At 47.2% G+C, this 19,612-nt stretch overlaps 2 protein-coding genes across 5 annotated transcripts in view; both read right to left on the bottom strand.

Moving 5' to 3' along the window:
• Positions 1 to 826: 826 nt before the first annotated feature.
• On the bottom strand, positions 827 to 14,080 carry hnf4g (hepatocyte nuclear factor 4, gamma). Of its 3 annotated transcripts, none has more exons than XM_023793247.2 (10): positions 13,484 to 14,080; positions 8,576 to 8,756; positions 8,097 to 8,191; positions 6,993 to 7,099; positions 5,008 to 5,163; positions 3,547 to 3,634; positions 3,272 to 3,424; positions 2,265 to 2,501; positions 1,558 to 1,680; positions 827 to 1,462 (listed from the first exon to the last, which is right to left on the bottom strand). In XM_023793247.2, the coding sequence occupies exons 2-10, from the start codon at positions 8,740 to 8,742 to the stop codon at positions 1,329 to 1,331; spliced, it is 1,260 nt and encodes a 419-aa protein (XP_023649015.2). In that variant the 5' UTR covers positions 8,743 to 8,756; positions 13,484 to 14,080; the 3' UTR covers positions 827 to 1,328. The 3 variants fall into 3 exon arrangements, with proteins under 3 accessions (XP_023649015.2, XP_023649016.2, XP_023649013.2); XM_023793248.2 differs by lacking the exon at positions 13,484 to 14,080 and adding an exon at positions 11,867 to 12,159; XM_023793245.2 differs by lacking the exon at positions 13,484 to 14,080 and adding an exon at positions 10,191 to 10,496.
• A 1,095-nt stretch (positions 14,081 to 15,175) lies between these two features.
• LOC111834206 (probable G-protein coupled receptor 141) overlaps positions 15,176 to 19,612 on the bottom strand; it is a 12,036-nt gene continuing 7,599 nt past the window's right edge. Inside the window, exons 2-3 of one of the 2 annotated variants that reach the window (XM_072711078.1) lie at positions 18,569 to 18,620; positions 15,176 to 17,729 (exon numbers count right to left, since the gene is read on the bottom strand). In XM_072711078.1, the coding sequence (XP_072567179.1) occupies positions 16,733 to 17,701 (969 nt within the window). In that variant the 5' untranslated portion in view covers positions 17,702 to 17,729; positions 18,569 to 18,620 and the 3' untranslated portion in view covers positions 15,176 to 16,732. Of the gene's footprint in view, positions 17,730 to 18,568; positions 18,882 to 19,612 lie in introns of those variants that run through there. The other variant, XM_023793244.2, reaches the window with a different exon arrangement.

Here is a 19,612-nt window from a genome sequence, read left to right as displayed (position 1 = left end):
CCCGATACACGCAGGTCCCAATGCATACAGGCCCCGATACACGCGGGTCCCAATGCATACAGGTCCCGATACACGCGGGTCCCAATGCATACAGGCCCCGATACACGCGGGTCCCAATGCATGCAGGCCCCGATACACGCAGGCCCCAATGCATACAGGCCCCGATACACGCGGGTCCCAATGCATGCAGGCCCCGATACACGCAGGTCCCAATGCATACAGGCCCCGATACACGCGGGTCCCAATGCATACAGGCCCCGATACACGCAGGCCCCAATGCATACAGGCCCCGATACACGCGGGCCCCAATGCATACAGGCCCCGATACACGCAGGTCCCAATGCATACAGGCCCCGATACACGCGGGCCCCAATGCATGCAGGCCCCGATACACGCAGGCCCCAATGCATTCAAGCCCCGATACATGCAGGCCCCAATGCATACAGGCCTCAATGCATAAAGGCCTCAATGTATTATCAGCTAATGTGTCACCACAAAGCAACTGAAATGTGACAGATGAGATGTCCAGTTAGAAATGTAACATACAAGCAACAGAGACAAGAAGTCCCCCTTAGTCTGTCTCATCAGGATGCCAGCTTTTCTTTGAAAACAAAGATACAAACATATAAAATACTTCAACATGCTATTAGACCAGTTACATTTAAATACTGGTTTCGACTAATTTAAAACGCCAAGCACTTTCTTGTTAAAAGCCTTTTTAAGGTCAAACTTCATTGTTATAACTTACAGAGAATGACATACAATTTATTAGAATTATATACTCAAACTGATTACTTTCAAGTAAATATGTAAATAACTAAATACATTGTGGAAATCCATTTTATTATTAATATTTTTTTACTTTTCAAAAAGGAAAACCAAATTAATACAAACTACCTATATATTAATCACAGGGTTTTCCTACAATTATAAAAACTGAATGAAGCATTTGTGCACCAGTGATATTAATCATAATTGATACACACTATTAAGTATTAATTAATACACATTCTTTATATATTTCACAGTCTACTTACATATACAGAATAAAAGAGCTTTATGCTGAATACACCTCCAGAGGTGGAAAGTTCAGGTCCAGAAAGTACAAAAGAAGACCAAGATTTTGCTTCAACCAACCAGCTGAACATAAGTCATAGTGTACTCAACTGGTTGGCTGAAACAAACTCTTGGTCTGGATTTGTACTTTTGGGACCTGAACTTTCCAGCTCTCTATACCTCATGTATTTTTAAGACTAATGCAGTGATGTGCAGCCCAAAATCCTTGTTACGCCGTTATGCTGAGTTTGCTGCAATCCCAACAATGGCCACTAGAGTGTGCTGTTGGGGGAGCCTCGATCTGGCACGGCCTGTAGAGGCAGCATGGGGGAGGGACTGGCAGTGACCTTGTACATCTCAGCAGCCGGTCCCTGCGGCGGCGACGGCACGGGTGTCTCCGGGGCGGCTGGGGCAAAGGGAGACGCTCAGCTTAGTGTTTTCGGAGAGAGGGAACCAGTCGCTACGGTAACATCTCCCCAGTACCCAAACCCAGCTTCTTACAGATCTGCTCGACATGCACGGGGGCTGGCAGCGAGCTGATAAGGACAGTGTGGCCCGTCAGGGGGTCCGGAGCCAGCTGCGGGTGACCGGAGTGAGGCAGGTGGGGGGGCTCCGTGGCCAGGCCTGGGGGAGGACAGGCACTCAGTCACGCGGCGCTCCGACTCCATCAAACAACAACTTGTGGCTCCTGGTAATAAGGAAGCCATAAAAGCTGACGCAGCAAGCGCTCTGTGGCTGAGTCACGCAGAGTCAATGATAAACAGAGAGGACAAGCACGCACCCAGGGAAGGCCGGACGCCCTCTCACTGAGCCTCCCCCCAGTGCGGCTGCTTTCTTCCTGCTCTAATTCCACCTGTTCCTCATTCCCCATGGCGGATATGAATAATGCATTTTATTTTTGCCTGGCGAGTGTTGTCAGACCCATTCGTACCCCTCGACGACCGCCATGAAAAAAAAGACACTTAAAGATCGCCTTCCCCGCACATCCTACGCTTCTGTCGGCTGCACCAATTACAAACAGCCACAAGATGTTTATACTCCCAAAGACGTGGCATTCCAGGTTAGCTATACTTTTCGCTAGTTTAATAATTCGGAAAAGGTAATCTGCAAAGGTACAGTGAATGAAAGCTGACATAAAGATTTTCTGTTGGCCAATTAAAACTTTCAATTGGTTGGCCAATAAAAAAAAAATACTGAGTTTGCCCTACCTCCCAGCAGCATCTCCTGCAGCAGGTTGTCTATCTTGGCCAAGCCGAAGAGCTTGACGAACTGCAGCTGCTCGATCATCTGCCAGGTGATGCTCTGCAGGGTGGGCAGCAGCAGGAGCAGCTCGCCGAAGCGGCCGCGCGAGTCGTACTGCCGGTCGTTGATGTAATCCTCCAGGCTCATCTGCACCTGGCAGCGCAGGGTCTTGATCTTCGACAAGTTGCTCAGGCTCTTAGCGTCTGGGACGGGGACAAAGCAGAGACGTCACACATCGCGGGGTAAGTCACGTGTCATCTATCCATCTCCAGTGCCCGCTTGTCCTATTCAGGGTAGTGGGGGTCCGGAGACTATCTCGGAGGCTACGGGTGCAATGTGGGGAACAACCCAGGATGGGGTGCCAATCCAGTGCAGGGCACACTCACACACCATTAACTCACACACCACTTACTCGCCAGTCACTCACACATGCACACCTACGGGCAATTTGGTAACTCCAATCAGCCTCAGCATGTGTTTGGACTGTGGGGGGGGGAAACCGGAGTCCCCAGAGGAAACCCCACAACAACACAGGGAGAACCTACAAATTCCACAAACATAGAGCCATGGCAGAGACTCAAACCTTGGTCCCAGAGGTGTGAGGCAACAGTGCTAACCACTGCACCACCGCCACCCCCTCCTCCTCGCCCGGACCAATATACAAATAAACATTATAAGCATGAACAAGTGCATTTGTAAGGTCATACATCACACGAAACCTGTACATCTGTAAGATAATATATAAAACTAAAACAGCCAAAGGAATCTGCGTTCTATATCTAACCAAATACGTGTGTGTATCGTTTCATAAAGCAGATAGAAGACACTGTACCTTGTTGATAAAACATTTGTTTCTTTTTGTAGCTTTTTGCAGTGCTGTTATCACTCCCTGGCGTTAATGATTAAACCCCGTAAAGGTTCCTCCTCACACACCTTTTATTGGCGCCCTTTGTTTGACGCGACCAAGCCTTACCCGGGTCAAAGAAAACGATAGCCTTGAGGGCGGCGTACTCATTGTCGTCCACCTGGATGTCCTGGAACGGTGTGACCAGCTCGTCCAGCACGCGATTGGCCACCCGGCTGATTTCGGGCTCATGGCAGTCACGCCGGATGACGTGGTCGGTACCTGGGGGTGCAGTGTGCCAAAAATTACCATGGGGCGAGCACACGGCCGTAACTCAGAGCATCGATCTCTGGTCAGCGGGCATCGCCTCGGAACCCCGATTAACTGCCGCCGGGGGCGATTACCCAGCAGCAGGACGTCTTTGTAGGGCATGGACCTCTTCGCCACCCCCAGGAGCAGCTGCTCCCCTGCGTGGGCTCGCAAAAGGCAGACCTACGTAGGGGTTTTCAGAACAACAGGAGGCCCGTCAGCATGGGGAAAACAACAGACATTAAAAGGCCACGACAGACACGACAGTCAGTTCAGGTGTTTAACAGTCAATAAGCATGGCGGCACATTTAGATGCTCCTCTGTAATTATACTATCAAATGATGATAATGCATTAGTCGATAAGGAAGTGACTGATATACTTATAATACTCATAAATGTGCTTTGTGAACATACTGCACATATATAGCACGTATGTATGTGTGTGTGTGTGTGTGTGTGTTTGCATTTCTGAATTTGTAATTATTATATTGTGGGGACCTAGTGTCCCACAATATGATAAAGACCTGTAACATTTTACCTTGTGGGGACATTTTTTTGGTCCTCACATGATTAACCTCAATTTTATTAAAATCTGTCAATGCAATCAAAAAACTAAAAATCTTGTATTTTGTTTGGTTACTTATGATCAAGGTTAGGGCTGGGTAGGGGTTAAGATCGTCATTGCTGGATTAGGGTTTTTTCCATAGAAATGAATGGAGAGTCCCCATAAAGATATGAATATAAATGTGTATGTGTGTGTATGTGTATGTGTGTGTATGTGTATGTGTGTGCGTGGTTGGGTGTGTATGTATAAATACAATAATTGAATTCAGGTGTCCCAATACTTTTGGCAATATATTGTGTGCAATTAATCAGCAGAAAGTACTTCTGGTATATTTGCGACTGGAACTGTGCTAGTGATATCGTGCTAGTGATATCGTGCTCGTGATATCAGCCTCGTCTTCCTGAGGTGAGTCTAGGAAGCACTGTCCTGTTGCAGCTACCAGATGGCGAGGAATTGCGAATGGCAGGCAAGCCGGGCCCCAACACGCCCCGACATGTCCCAAGATGCCCCAACGTGCCCTGATGCACCCCGACACGGCCTGACATGCCCCAACACGCCCCGACATGTCCCAAGATGCCCCAACGTGCCCCGATGCACCCCGACACGGCCTGACGTGCCCCAACACGCCCCGACATGTCCCAAGATGCCCCAACGTGCCCCGATGCACCCCGACACAGCCTGATGTGCCCCATGTGGCTTGATGCCGCAATGCGACCCCAACACAGCCTGACATGCTCCGGTGAGCCCCGATACAGCCTGACACACCCTAACACGCCCCAACGTGCCCCAATATGGCCTGACAAGCCCTAATGTGCCCTGACATGCTACGAATCACCTCGATACAGCCTGACATGGCTCGACATGCCCCTAACACGCCCGACACGACCTGACATGTTCCGATGCGCCCGATGCGGCCCAACACACCCTGATGCGCCCACATGCACCTCGACATGCCCCGATACAGCCTGACACACCCCCACATGTCCATCACCTGGTCGTCCAGCGGCAGCTCGCTGAAGGCCGGGATGTACTTCGCCCACTCTACCAGCACCAACAACTGCTGCTTCATGGACTCGCAGACGTCGGCCACGCCTGCCGTCGTTTTCTCTGAGACGTCCGAGGAGACAGCAGCACTGGGAGCGTTCATCTGGGGGGGTGACAGTGGCGCAGAGCATAACATGACTGTTGTCTCCCCAAATCAGTCTGCCCGGCTACGCTCTGGGTGCTGCCCTGACTCTCACTGCGTCTGCATGTCCGCCCGGCTACGCTCTGGGTGCTGCCCTGACTCTCACTGCGTCTGCATGTCCGCCCGGCTACGCTCTGGGTGCTGCCCTGACTCTCACTGCGTCTGCATGTCCGCCCGGCTACGCTCTGGGTGCTGCCCTGACTCTCACTGCGTCTGCATGTCCGCCCGGCTACGCTCTGGGTGCTGCCCTGACTCTCACTGCGTCTGCATGTCCGCCCGGCTACGCTCTGGGTGCTGCCCTGACTCTCACTGCATCTGCATGTCCGCCCGGCTACGCTCTGGGTGCTGCCCTGACTGTCAGGGCGTCTGCATGTCCGCCCGGCTACGCTCTGGGTGCTGCCCTGACTCTCACGCGTCTGCATGTCCGCCCGGCTACGCTCTGGGTGCTGCCCTGACTCTCAGGGCGTCTGCATGTCCGCCCGGCTACGCTCTGGGTGCTGCCCTGACTCTCACTGCGTCTGCATGTCCGCCCGGCTACGCTCTGGGTGCTGCCCTGACTCTCAGGGCGTCTGCATGTCCGCCCGGCTACGCTCTGGGTGCTGCCCTGACTCTCACGCGTCTGCATGTCCGCCCGGCTACGCTCTGGGTGCTGCCCTGACTCTCACTGCGTCTGCATGTCCGCCCGGCTACGCTCTGGGTGCTGCCCTGACTCTCACTGCGTCTGCATGTCCGCCCGGCTACGCTCTGGGTGCTGCCCTGACTCTCACTGCATCTGCATGTCCGCCCGGCTACGCTCTGGGTGCTGCCCTGACTCTCACGCGTCTGCATGTCCGCCCGGCTACGCTCTGGGTGCTGCCCTGACTCTCACGCGTCTGCATGTCCGCCCGGCTACGCTCTGGGTGCTGCCCTGACTCTCACGCGTCTGCATGTCCGCCCGGCTACGCTCTGGGTGCTGCCCTGACTCTCACGCGTCTGCATGTCCGCCCGGCTACGCTCTGGGTGCTGCCCTGACTCTCACTGCGTCTGCATGTCCGCCCGGCTACGCTCTGGGTGCTGCCCTGACTCTCAGGGCGTCTGCATGTCCGCCCGGCTACGCTCTGGGTGCTGCCCTGACTCTCACGCGTCTGCATGTCCGCCCGGCTACGCTCTGGGTGCTGCCCTGACTCTCACTGCGTCTGCATGTCCGCCCGGCTACGCTCTGGGTGCTGCCCTGACTCTCAGGGCGTCTGCATGTCCGCCCGGCTACGCTCTGGGTGCTGCCCTGACTCTCACGCGTCTGCATGTCCGCCCGGCTACGCTCTGGGTGCTGCCCTGACTCTCAGGGCGTCTGCATGTCCGCCCGGCTACGCTCTGGGTGCTGCCCTGACTCTCAGGGTGTCTGCATGTCCGCCCGGCTACGCTCTGGGTGCTGCCCTGACTCTCAGGGTGTCTGCATGTCCGCCCGGCTACGCTCTGGGTGCTGCCCTGACTCTCACTGCGTCTGCATGTCCGCCCGGCTACGCTCTGGGTGCTGCCCTGACTCTCACTGCGTCTGCATGTCCGCCCGGCTACGCTCTGGGTGCTGCCCTGACTCTCACTGCGTCTGCATGTCATACAGGCAGCCACCTGGAGCGCCATCTTCTGACAGCATGCCGGCGTTGCATTTCACATGGCCTTCTGCCATTGCTGAGTGAAGCTCTCATGCATTCATATTATATAGATGGCATCAAAGTAATTTAATAGTGACAATCAAGATCAGCCCAACCTATCGGGGGAGCAGCAGATAGCAGAATGGGCTTCGACACTCTCACCTGCTGGGACAGCTCCTCTGCCTTGGCCAGCACTGTGATGGGCGGCAGCTCGCTGGCGTCACACGCGTTCCTCCGGGAGCTGATCCGATCCCTTTCGTTTTGCACCGCTGCAAAACAGGCACACCGGCCGGCTTGTTAGCGCCCCCCGGTGGCTGCCGGGGCTCTTTAATTCCTGCCTGAGTAACGCCGTCCCGGCGGGTGATCCTCCGTTATCGGCGTGCTAATGCAGATATAATCACAATTCGCGTCCTTCTTAGCGCCTTATTCCCCCCTGATCTGAGATATAAATTAACACGGAGTAAATTAAATCATCTCAAAACATCCAACTTCATATAGCGGGTTTCTAGATAATTTAATTACATTTTCAAATTTAATTCAAAGCAATATATAAAAATGATAATTCAAGGCAATAATCTCCGCTGTCATGTTCAGTTTAAAACCACTGGGGGTGTCTATTTTAAAATGGACGACGTTATTAATATTAACCACTAGTGTTAACTGAAGACCTTAGGCAGAGGAGCGGGGTGTCGGCGTAAATTCAGCGCAAGAGTGTTTATAACAATCTCCCAGCCTCCTTTAATTTGCTGGGGTGGCTCTTTGCAAGCCGTCCTGAAAGCAATAAAATGGAGCAATCGGTACTAAGCTGGGTAGAGTCCAGCTGAGCGGGTAAATGTCGTTCTCGGCCTGGAAAATCAGTAACGCCGAGCAGTAAAAATGTAACTCATGAATCCGCTAAATAACAAGCGATCACAGTGAAGGTGGAACAGGTGCCACATGACCGCAGTAAACAGCATCCGGAGGAATGTGTAAAACGGCGTTTTTAAAACCAAATTCAATAATTATACCATTTAAAATCATTACGCTTTTCTTTTTATGTCATATACTGACATATACCGATTGTAAATTATTTTGAGAAATTTCGAAGTACTGTTTTTTTTCAGTACAAAGGAAGCAGTAACTTTTTAAATGTTAATTTTAACAGAATATCCCCTTTCCCACACTGCAGTGCCCGCCTATCGCGGCATTACCTCCCCCCCCCCCCCCCCTTTGATTTTATGCGGGGGGTTTCCGTCAGCGACGAACAGTTTGGGAAGGAAACATTACCTTCTTTCTTCATCCCCGCGCGGAAACATTTGTGCAGCCTGCAAAATCTGCACTGATTCCTTTTATCTTTGTCAACGACACACTGCCGGTTAAACCTGGTCAGAGAGAAAGGTTTATGCTAGTTTTACTCTTGGATTTTTGTCAATGATTTTACGCACCATCCTTTTACATACACACAAGCGCAATAATTTAAGAAACTATTGTGCCTTCCAAATTAAAAAACAATAAAATACTAAGCAATTTCAGATCATTCTATGATTGCCCAATACTGACCTGTTCAGATCATATCATACCAGAATTGTACATATTTATATTTAAATTAAAAATTTCTGTAGCACATGTCACCTGATTTGTCAGACTTTACACTGCTTTTTAAAAATTGTTTATACAGCTCAGTATCACCTGTAGCATCCCCATCAAGATTCTGTAAAAAAAAAAATCAGTTAACCACCACACCACCTAGTGGTTATTAAAGCTACCTGCAGGAGTAAACGTGGCTCTTCCTGATGCTCCTTCTGAAGAAGCCCTTGCAGCCGTCGCAGCTGGAGGCCCCGTAGTGCTTGCCCGTGGCCTTGTCCCCGCAGATGGAGCAGTAGGAGCTGAGCGTGGTCTCCTCCGCGCCCGCGGCGTTGGACTCGGTGAGCATCGCACTGCCCGGTTCTGTGGGAGCGAAGGGCTCGGTCAACCAAACACCTGGAGCCGCGCTGGGAGCCGCTCCGGGAGCCGCGCCGGGAACCGCTCCGGGAGCCGTGCCGGGAACCGTGCCGGGAACCGCTCCGGGAGCCGTGCCGGCAGCCGCTCACGACAGCGGCGTCTGGATTCAGGGACCCTACAGGAGTTAATATCAGGCTACAACTATTTGCACACTGTGTTTGTACAATGTTTGTAGACTTTTTTTTGTATTTGTCAGCATAGCAAAAGCAATTTATAATGTTTGTACTGTAATTAGCCAAACAAGTGTACAGTTCTCCTGGATCTGATTTTAATCCCATGATTAAAATTAAATGGGACTTTGAATATTTAGAAAGAACAAAGATAATTGCTTCAAGAGCGTAATAACTACTTAAGCAGTGTGACTATATGGAAGGAAACTAATGCTTAAAAGGACATTAAAATCTCCAACTGGGGCCTTAATCAGTTGTCATCGGAAACATAACAGATAGATGGGGCATTTCATACATATTAATTAGCTCGGGACTGATTCTCTTTTTTTCGTATTTCCACATGCTCCACATGGAATGTGCCGGAACTCAGCCAATGGTAGCAACCGATGAGCCTTAAAAGGCAGGTGATCCACCAGTTACACTAAAGATAAGTGGACTGCAGCGTCTGCATTTTTTTCGACTCTCCACATCGACTCGTCACCCTGAGTTTGAAGTCGCACACAAATTCACGCAAACATGCAGCTCTAATTCACTGAGGCGTTATCTGTCATTTAATGCGACACAGTGTTGCGTTAATGCACAATGGCTCCCATGGAGTCCCTCCCTGGCGAGTTTTTAAATATCTTTTGCAGCTTCTTTACACATGTTACATTCTGACATAATATGCAAAAAGTGTAAATAAATTAATAAACAAACCAGATTGATTTGGGACGTTTCTGATTAATTTTTATGTTTAACCCTGAAGTGGCCTGCTTAAGCTGCTAAAGATTAGCCCAGTGGTGATGGTAAACGACAGAGTGGAGAGAACAGAATGTGACGGACCTCAGACGTGGAGAGGAGAATCTGTTAGCTGTCAATAGGATCCACACAGAGCCCGGTCCTTGTGCTTAATTGGGTGCGCACACAAAAATACCATTTTTATCCATGTTTACCCATTGATACTGTATAGCTACATATGCAGCCAAATGAAAGTAACCTGTAAAGATGATCGTCCTGAAAACATAAGCCAGCTGACCCTTCTGCTTATGGCATGATTCAATCGGCGATATATTACTAAAGAAAATCCTAAATCAGGTGAAGAAAGAAACAAAAAAATTATAAAATTATTTTAAAATGATAAAAAACAATAACGTGGCTGAATATGTTTTTAATTATTACGTTTTTCAGATGGTCTGGCCCAGCCTAGGTGGCGCTCTTCCCCGTGACTCACCGGGTCCATACAGCACGGTGATGCTCTCGAACCCCAGGGCACTGTAGGCGGGCTCCAGGCCCTCGCAATAATCGATCGCGTCCATCTCTGGCTCAGCCCTGAGCTAGGGGGTCCCTCCGCCGCGACCACGCCCGTAGCTACGCGGCTGCCAGCTCCTCAAGAGTCTCCCGTAAGCATCGGCGACTCACGGCCTCTGCTTTCATTCCTCGCGTATTCAGCGGTTAATCTGGGGCCGTCTCAGGCGAACGCTTGGGCTGTATCCACTCAGACAAAAGCGTTCCGGTTTAACCATGAACTATGAACGGCTGACAGCCCCCAGGCAGGTTAGCAACAAGACGTCGCCGTATCACATGCATTGTCCAATAACGATGCGAGATCCTGAACGGGTTATCGTACTCCATGCTATTTTATCTTCAGGGTAATTTACGACGTATGGGAGAGCCTCCACCTACTTCTACTTCCTCAGCATGTCCGAATGTCTCCGCCGCACCAGCTTATTTGGCACGCTGTGTTTACATTCACATATCAATCATTATCACCTCATGAAGCGTGAAACCAACTCATTGAGCGACTGAGTGATAAATTCCATAAACATGGGCAGATGTTAAGTTGTAAGGCAGCTGACACTGAATGTCTACGATGCAACAAAAAGTTTGGCTTCTGAGCAAAAAAAAGCGGCCTTCGCATCAGGACCAAGGACAGCGCCGAGAAGAACCCCGATAAATTATCATTTAATAATCTGCCTTCTTCTCTCATCACTTATTTGATGATCTGACAAGCCAGTGAGTTTGTTTTTCTTACAAATGGAAGACATGAAAAATTATTGACTGCATCACGTTCAGATGTCAAGTGTGCCTCAGCTAACAATGGTGCATAATTCCACAGCCCCACCTGCACATTCCCAGACCTGACCTCAGCACCGTACTTCTGGCTAACTAACCACCTAGGCGTCTAGGCCTTGATATCTCAGGAAGCCTGGACAGACCAGCCTGGGCTATGTGACTTAGCAAATTCTAGGATTTTAGGAGCCTTCCTCTGCAGAAGAACATCCTATTTTCCACCACGGTCCTCCAGTGTCTGTCTCTCAGGCTGACCTCTTTTTATACCTCTTCATCCATCTCTACCTCTCATTGCCTTACCTGTCCTCCTCATTTTAAACCATTACGCTGTAATGTACCTGCTTGTTGCGGACATGTTTACCACGGATGTTTGTACTAATGTACTCATTTCCTAATGCACCATGGAGACGTACGAGTGGAATATCCTTCCGAATGCATTTCCTTGGTTTATTCTTTTAAATTCTCATTCACATCAGACAGGCCATAACAACATGATTTATTTCCCCATAGGAGGGACCCATTCAGAGGGATTAAAGCGGAGATATGATAAAAGGCCACATTAATACCATTTTGGCATCCTATATTTTCCCCCATCGCTGCAGTATCTCGTAACGCTAACTGAACGTCTTTAGAAAAAGGGAATAAAATAAAACGTTTTTGTTGAAACAAATGAATAAATTACTTATAACACTTATTAAATGTACAATGTTTTCACTTTAATAATGAATGCAGTAATTGGTTATATTACGAATATAAGCTTATGAAATATCCCTTTTATAAGGCTATTTTAACTCGTCTATTTTTAACATTTGTGCTTGGATAATTATGTTCTCTCACTCAGCTGTGTCACTTCCCCTTCAGATTGTGCGCCAGGTGAATCCCGCAGTTCGGCCCCGCCGCTGTGGCGCTCCTTCGCAGGAAGCCTCTTCGCTGCACGGCAGCCTTGAGTCGCAAGCTAAGGATCCCCGGCGCAATAAAAGCAGAACCTAATGCAACAATAAAACGACACATACAAAGCGGCATATTCCAGCGCCTCGCTTAATGGCCGGGCCGCGGACCTCGGTACCCGCTGAGGCATGACGAGAGGGCTCTCCAGCCTGCCTTTCTGTCGCTAATTGCTCTGTTACTGCGCTCATACGCCGCCTATGGGAAGCGGGTTCGAAGGATCCGGGAGCGTGCAAGGGCTCCGCAGCGCGATGCGCGCGCCTGCTTTTGTTTATTGGCAAACGTTTCATTTCCCATCCCCAGCGCTTTCAGGCCACAAACAAAGGCCTCTTTTCTCAAGCCAATCTCACACGTACAGTAGGCTTACGCGTGTTTTTACATCCGCGAATGAGTGTTTGCACATTAGTTATTCGAGCTTTTTAAGGCCAAAGGACAGCTAAAGAAGCTAAACACTCTATTTATACGTTGTATAATGAATAATTAATAATTACGTGTAATATAACATAATATACTGTGAGATTTAAGAGCTGTTGTTACTCTGTATTTAGTACCCATATTCAGTCATTTGTTAACAAAGCACAACTCAACACTGCACTTCTGCATTAAATAAATAATTTGCCATGGGGAGTACTTTAAATCCTAGAGATATGTTTAATTAAACTAATGGTATGTTATGGATTTGATGTTCCGTAATTTAATAAACATTTAAAGCTGAATGGAATATTTTGGAAATATAATTGATATTTAATAAATATAGCTAGCAAAAAGTTTAATGTTGTTTGTGGTGTAACCTGGCTTCCTAGACGGTTAACCTAACCTAACCTAACCCTATACTTAGCAAAGAAGTGGCACTCAGTTTACGGTTGTGCATTTACAGCTAAAAAAGAACCATCATCTCATTTTAAGCATCTCTGCACCGTTGGAATAATAATACATTACAGACCGATCTTACATTTGTTTTATTGTTTGTTTGTACCATTCAAATACATGAACGACGGATATACTTCTATCAAAACTCTGAATTGAAAATGAAACGATTCACAAATCTGTAAAATGAACGTTTTAGACAACAGAAAAGTTTTGTAATAAATTGCAGTTAACCTATAATTATTTTGTCGGTAAATTGCATGTACTATTTCTGTAGTTTGTAGCACAGATATTAATGGAGTATATCACGTTTGATCAAAAGAAAACAAAACCACGGAGCCAATGAATCACAAGGAGCGGTGAAAGCACCGTCAGTGTAGCGAAAGGGAACACGGCTGGAAGCGCGTCCGGATCCCGGCGCTCCTGGGTCACACGGCCCAGCCTTGCCGATCACCCAGCCACGTGACGCGCCCCTCTTTATAGCGCGCACGGGCGCAAACCTGCTCATTATTACTTTCAAACATTCAACTGATGTTTATAGTAGTGTAATAGTATATGTATCCGACAGATTAGCGGTGTCTTCTTAACGCCGAGCAACCATTAATTTCTGCAGGAACGACTTTGAGAAAATGCAGGTCTTACCTTGACTCTCTTTAGTCCGCTTTCCAAAAAGTCTCAGGATTTCTTTAAAATTACGGCGACAGTCGATTTCTTATTTCATTTCGGATTCTGAGACGTTTAGAGAGCTCATGACTACACGAGGTGGGTTGTAATTCAATGATAAAACCATTAAATGGCGTCAGGGGAGCCTGTCATTACATCGATTTACTAAACAAACTGAAACTTGGGTGTGGATGTTAAACAGTAACCAACTTCAATAAAATGAAAAAACGAAGAAAACGTGCGACCAGAACTATTGAAATCTGACCCCCCTTTCAGTTTAACGTGGTGCGTAAACCAGTTTCTTAAATCTGTTTTTATTTCTTTCCACTTCGTTTAATTGTTTGATGAACATTTATTTTTATTTTGCTTGCATTTTACTCTACGTTGATTGTTATATGTAAATTATAATAAACGAATGCATCTATACGAATCATTTTGGAATATTTGAATCAATGAAAAAATGCGATCCATTAGCGAAAGGCTATTAAAATAAAAATAACTAATTGTGTAACGTCGTACAGGCGCTGTACAAGGTCACTGACATCGCAGTTACGAACATGGCGCTGCACACAGACACCATAACCTGCAAAGCGCGTATCTGCGGACCCTGAGTGCGGCATGTGCCCAGCAGATGGCAGTAGCGCTGCGTGAAGGGCCGTTCCCAGAACGCCATTAAACGGTGCCTGTAACAGAGTTTGCGTCTGATTGTTTTGCAGTTCCGGATGTCAGCCTGATAAATCCGATGCAGTAATATAGAATAGTAATAAAAAACATAAAAAGGGAATATGTTCGTGAACGGGGGGCGGGGCTATTGAGTCAGGTGGCCATTTGCGTTCGTTCGCTCTCCCTCCTTCCTGCAGTGTCCGTATAGTTAAACAATGTACGTCGTGAACCCGGGAGCCGAGATCTGGCAAACCATAAAATCCGAAATGCACTTATTTGAAGTGTTCTATCGTGTATGTGAATAACAATGTGTATGTGTTTTACAACATCTCTATTGTGTTTTATATTGTATAGTTGTGCAGGGAATGTTTGGGCCAAAGCAAAGTGTTTGCTTAGGGCCCCCAGATTATTTTATTAGGTCACCTTAGAACCAGGATTTTTGTTTTTTCTTTTTTTTCAGGGATGTTTACTTTTTGAGTGTTCATGTATAAATAACATTTTTCATAGGCAATAGGTACATATTAAAAATAAACTTCTAAAATTGTTTTTCAACTGTAAATGAATAATGCTTAATTTGCCATTTGCGTAAGTACATTGGTATTCTGTAGTTTTTGCACATCCCACTTCATTTAAGATGTGAATTTGCACATCCCATCCCCTTTAAGATGTATTTTTTTGTACATCCCATCTCCTTTAAGCTGTAGTTTTTGCACATCCCATCTCCGTTAAGCCGTACATAGATACAGAATGGCAAAATGTAAGAGTATAAGTATCCTTATTGTAGTTCACGAACACAGTAACACTGAAAAGTGCCATTAGTTACAAACACTCAGGAAAGGCCCGGTCCGGACTGTATGTTTTCTTGAAGTTTGAACTCGAAGGCTTATATAGTGATGGATTTGCTGTTTCAGATAAGAAGAAAAAAGCACAAGAGAAGCCACTTCATATCTAAATGCTGGTCATATGTCGTATTGCACTCAGTTGAAAGAACCAATACACCAGTCTCCATTATTCAAATGTGTAATTTATTGTGAGTCACCTTGGAAACTTGGTGTTAATGCGTAGTTTGATTGTGGTAGAATGTGCCCCCCAAAGAGCCCGGCTTGTGGCCAGAGGCGTTACTGGTTCAGGGAAGAGATGTGACTGATGGTCATGCAGCGAGAACACAAAAAGTAACTTTAACAGTTAAAAAAGTGAGAAAACCATGAATAAATATTCATCAGAACAGCTCTTCTTTAACAGACATATTTGCGTAAGAGTGAAAAGTACCGTTAAGAGCAAATAGACTGGAAAGTTGTTTCCGGCATTTTCCTGAATGGATTAAATGCCACACACCTGCCTGTTTCTGTCTATTGACGATGTTTAGCTCAAAACATGGTTCCTTTAATTGTGAGGAAGTCAAGTACCCTTGCTGGTAAACTGACTTAAATGCGGCTGTTTTTTTTAAGGGTTATATCACTGAAATGTTAGTGTCAGTATCCTGTGCAAGAAATTACGTAAAATGTCAGATTAAAGGAAGTAACATTGTGAAGAAAGTCTGGGGAGGTTTCTGCAGTAGTGTCTGTGGCAAATGAGGGTCCTGAAGTCACGTATGACAGACATGTATGCCTGGAAATAATGCTAAATTTTGTTTGTTTCGTCGTTTGTTTGTTTGATACCATGCCCGGTTTTGGTGTTTAGGTCCAGCTAATTGTAACTAATATATGTGCCATAAGCTGTTGAATTTGTAACAGTGCATTACAATATTTACATGCTATCGCCGACACATTCATTTTTGTTTTTTTTTGTTTTTTTAAGAAATCCAGATACATAAACTGGATCAGACAGTTCATGAACAGCAGTGACATTTCCTGCAGAAGACGATGCGACCGTACATGCCTGTGTGCCGGGTATTCTGGGATAAGGCCTGGATTTTATGTTATGGTAGCGGGTTAAAGTTCATAGCTTTGTTGTGCTTATTAATAATAAATGTGTAAATTGCTTATGGTCATTACCAAACTGAACACTAAATGGGTTGGTTAATTGGTCACTGTAACTGCTTTCCTTTCGGTTCCCTGGCTCACTGACTGTTGTACGATTTTTATTCTTTTGGCTACATGATTCACACCATCAATGCAGGGTGGACACGGTCCCCCCCCCTTGATGTGTCCTGTCCCCCTTGTGATATTATACTTTCACCCAATCCCAGTGACAGGAACACCCAGTCACAGGGCAAGGAATAACCCAGGGTGGGGTGGCAGCCAATCACAGGGCAAGGAATAACCCAGGGTGGGGTGGCAGCCAATCACAGCATATATTAATTTTCAGATCATAATTGTTTATTCTGAGATCATTGATACAAAATTGATACACGAGCCTTGAGTGAGGAGGGTAACCTTGGTGACCTGGAGGCCCTGTTGAGGACAGCTAGGGGCCACAGGGGTGCGGGAGGGGGGGGGGGTAGGATTTCAGCCAGCCTTATGGAAACCCACAGTAACCCATTTCCTAGCTGAAAAACCCCTCCCTACCCCGTACGCACAATCCAAAGCCTTTGAAACAAAGACACAAGCACCGAGGAGACGGGCACTATTTACAGCAGTCCACACAGCTGAAGGCCATCTTTGTGGCCCACCTGCACTTTCCCAGGAAAATCAGCATGTCGAAGCAGCTGAGGGCGGTCACGGCCAGGAACACCTCATTCTGCCCTTCCAATCCTACGACTTTATTGAAATTCATCACATAGTGTATCCTAAATATGTGGTATGGGAAAAAGCACACAATCATGATTAAAACGAAGAGGAAGCTTTTCACTTGGGCCCAGAATTCCTGGTGTTGGAAGGCGGCCATCTTGTACAGCTGGAGGAGTCGGATCAGAATGTACAGCTGGCATCCCGTAAATGCCAGCACGGTCAGGAGGACGGCACAGCTGATCACGTAGTTCAGGTTGCGCACGGACTGTTCATTAAACGCCGAGCCGAATCGGAAGCACTCGGTGACGTTGGTGCCGTTGGTGACGTTGGTGCCGTTGGTGGCGTTGGTGACCTTGGTGCCGTTGGTGGCGTTGGTGACCTTGGTGCCGTTGGTGGCGTTGGTGACCTTGGTGCCGTTGGTGCCCTTGGTGCCGTAGTTGGAGAAGGTGACCGGGAGGAGGATGCCGAAGATGACGAGCCAGATGGAGGCGCTGAAAGCAACGGCGTGCAGACGGCGGTAGAAGGCCAGCCTGCTGGTCCGCTTGAAGAAGCCGATGTCACGGATGACGAGGATGATGACGTAGAAGATGAAGGAGAGGAACATGTGGCCGTGCAGGGTGGCGCTGACCAAGCGGCAGAACGCGGGACTCAGGCGCCATTCGTTGTACGCGTAGTAGTGGATGCGGAAGGGCACGGTCAGGAGGAAGAGGTAGTGCACCAGGATCAGGTTGATGACCGCCGTGGTGGTCACCGAGAGACCGCTGGACTTCAGGATGCTCACCAACGTCACAGTGCTGACCAGTCCGCCAAAAACCAGGATGAGGCTGTAGATCACCAGTAGGGTTACTCTGATATCATGAGGCATGTCGGTGTGGTTTGTCCTGTTCTCTATCCTGAACAAGGAGACATTCAATTTTTAAAAAAATGTATGTTAATAACAGTTATTGTGTGGTCTTATAGATTGTGTTTGATAAACCAGAATTATAATCAGCTCCTAATTCATCAGGGATGACGTACAATAACTTATGATAAACTGGCAGCACGGCTTTGTAACTGCACTGCTGAGTGAGAACATTAGCTAAATCGTCTTATTAAAAATATGTGTATCACTGAGCCATTAAAGTGGATCTCTGTGCGTCTGTAGTTAACTAGAAGAGAAGGCATTTCCGAGGATATCTCTATTAACACGTTATTGTAGTTTAATAGCTATTTAAAAAATACCTCATAGATGCTAAATGATTTTAGAAAGTTAAACAGTAACATTCAAAACCTACATATTGTAAACGGAAGTCTCACTGTATACGTTATTTCACTGTATACGTTATTTCACTGTATACGTTATTTCACTGTACACCGGTCTTGCAAAATTCACATGTTCCTTTTCCTACAACTTAATTTCATAGGCATTCATCTGCACAGAGGTGGACTCTCCCATATCTCTGTTAGTACAGAAACGCTCTCATGGCTGAAGAACTCATCAGTGTAGAGACTGGGGATGAATCTGTTTAGCTGCTTTATATTACAGTATGGGTGCATCTATTTAAACACAAAAGTGCAAAATCACGTCGTCCTTATGAAGTGTGCATGTTAACATGGAAGATCTGAATCTACCAAACTTTATAAGCTTCCGGAGACAAACCAGCCTGGAATCAAGAATTGATATTAAGCATAAAATTTTCATTTATATGAAGACAAACTCCTGTGCTCATCTGGATAAAGAAGATTAATTTACCTTTGATCAGAAGTAGTTCAGAGTTGTTACTGTCCGTTCATCACTGAAGATTCTGCCCAAACGAAAACATGACAGGCACGACTGAGCCGAGATCGTTTCTGATAACCGGCGATTCACTTCCTTGTGCTTCTTACACCTTCCCTCTCATCTCTCCTAAATAGATTTTCAGTTTCACAACATCTCTCTGTGCTAATGAGCTGCGTGGCTTGACTTGTGCTTTTTTTTTTTTTAGGTCATTTGTGGCCGTAGTTTGAAACAAGGAACAGTGCTGGATGAATGTAGTACCGCGACCTGTGACCAGAAATGATGATCAGGATGTGGTCGGGCTGCTCACAACTTGAAAACGCCCCCCCCCCCCCCCCCTCCACACTGGCCAGGAGGATAACCTCACCAATTCAAGGAAATAGAGAAAAAAAATTGACACGAAGCAATGTTTCATTTCGGAGCAGCCAAGCCCCTTTCCCCTCTCGTATATTAACGATAAAAACTAAAAATGCGCATGAGTGCTGCTGATCAAAAATACTCACGCACACAAAGTTCTGGAAGCTGACCATAGACACAGGTTTTGCTGAATAAATCTGTGTGTGTGTATCTATTACCAGGGCTGGGATGAATGGCACATTCATGGGTGTACGCACAGGACAGAGCATTTACACCGACATAAAGGGAAAATCGAAGCGCCATGATGCTCACATGAAACGGTACATGAGCTAGATCGGGCGCTGGGCGCGGGAAGTGTGTGGCTCAGAGTGGTATAGGCTGCAATGCATGTGACCAGAAGGTTGCTGGTTCAAGTCCCAGGGTCTGTTGTGATTTGACTGCTGAGGTCTGGACCCTCAGATGCTTAAGGAATTTTCTGCTCCTGCTTTCTCAAAACTGTACTTCACTTTGGATGACGTCACGGTCGTGTGCCACGTCTGTAGGTAAATCAGGGGAGGGACACAAAATGGCTAATTATGGATATGCAAATCAGTGCCAGGGCTGGAATCAGCTGGTGCCGCAATACCTCTCTTGTCTCTTCTGCAAAGTAAAGCTGTTCTCAAA

Source organism: Paramormyrops kingsleyae, chromosome 4 (assembly GCF_048594095.1).
Source record: "Paramormyrops kingsleyae isolate MSU_618 chromosome 4, PKINGS_0.4, whole genome shotgun sequence".
Taxonomy (NCBI): Eukaryota; Metazoa; Chordata; class Actinopteri; order Osteoglossiformes; family Mormyridae; genus Paramormyrops; species Paramormyrops kingsleyae.
Note: the sequence above shows the minus strand (reverse complement) of the source record. Positions and strands in the feature narration are given on the sequence as shown.

Excerpts from the sequence above, each read along its gene's own strand:
- hnf4g (XM_023793245.2), bottom strand. The coding sequence starts at position 10,275 with ATGGACGCGATCGATTATTGCGAGGGCCTGGAGCCCGCCTACAGTGCC. Across the intron at positions 8,757-10,190 it reads CACCGTGCTGTATGGACCCG|AACCGGGCAGTGCGATGCTC; the intron begins GTGAGTCACGGG and ends TCGCTCCCACAG. Across the intron at positions 5,164-6,992 it reads CAGAGGAGCTGTCCCAGCAG|ATGAACGCTCCCAGTGCTGC; the intron begins GTGAGAGTGTCG and ends TCACCCCCCCAG.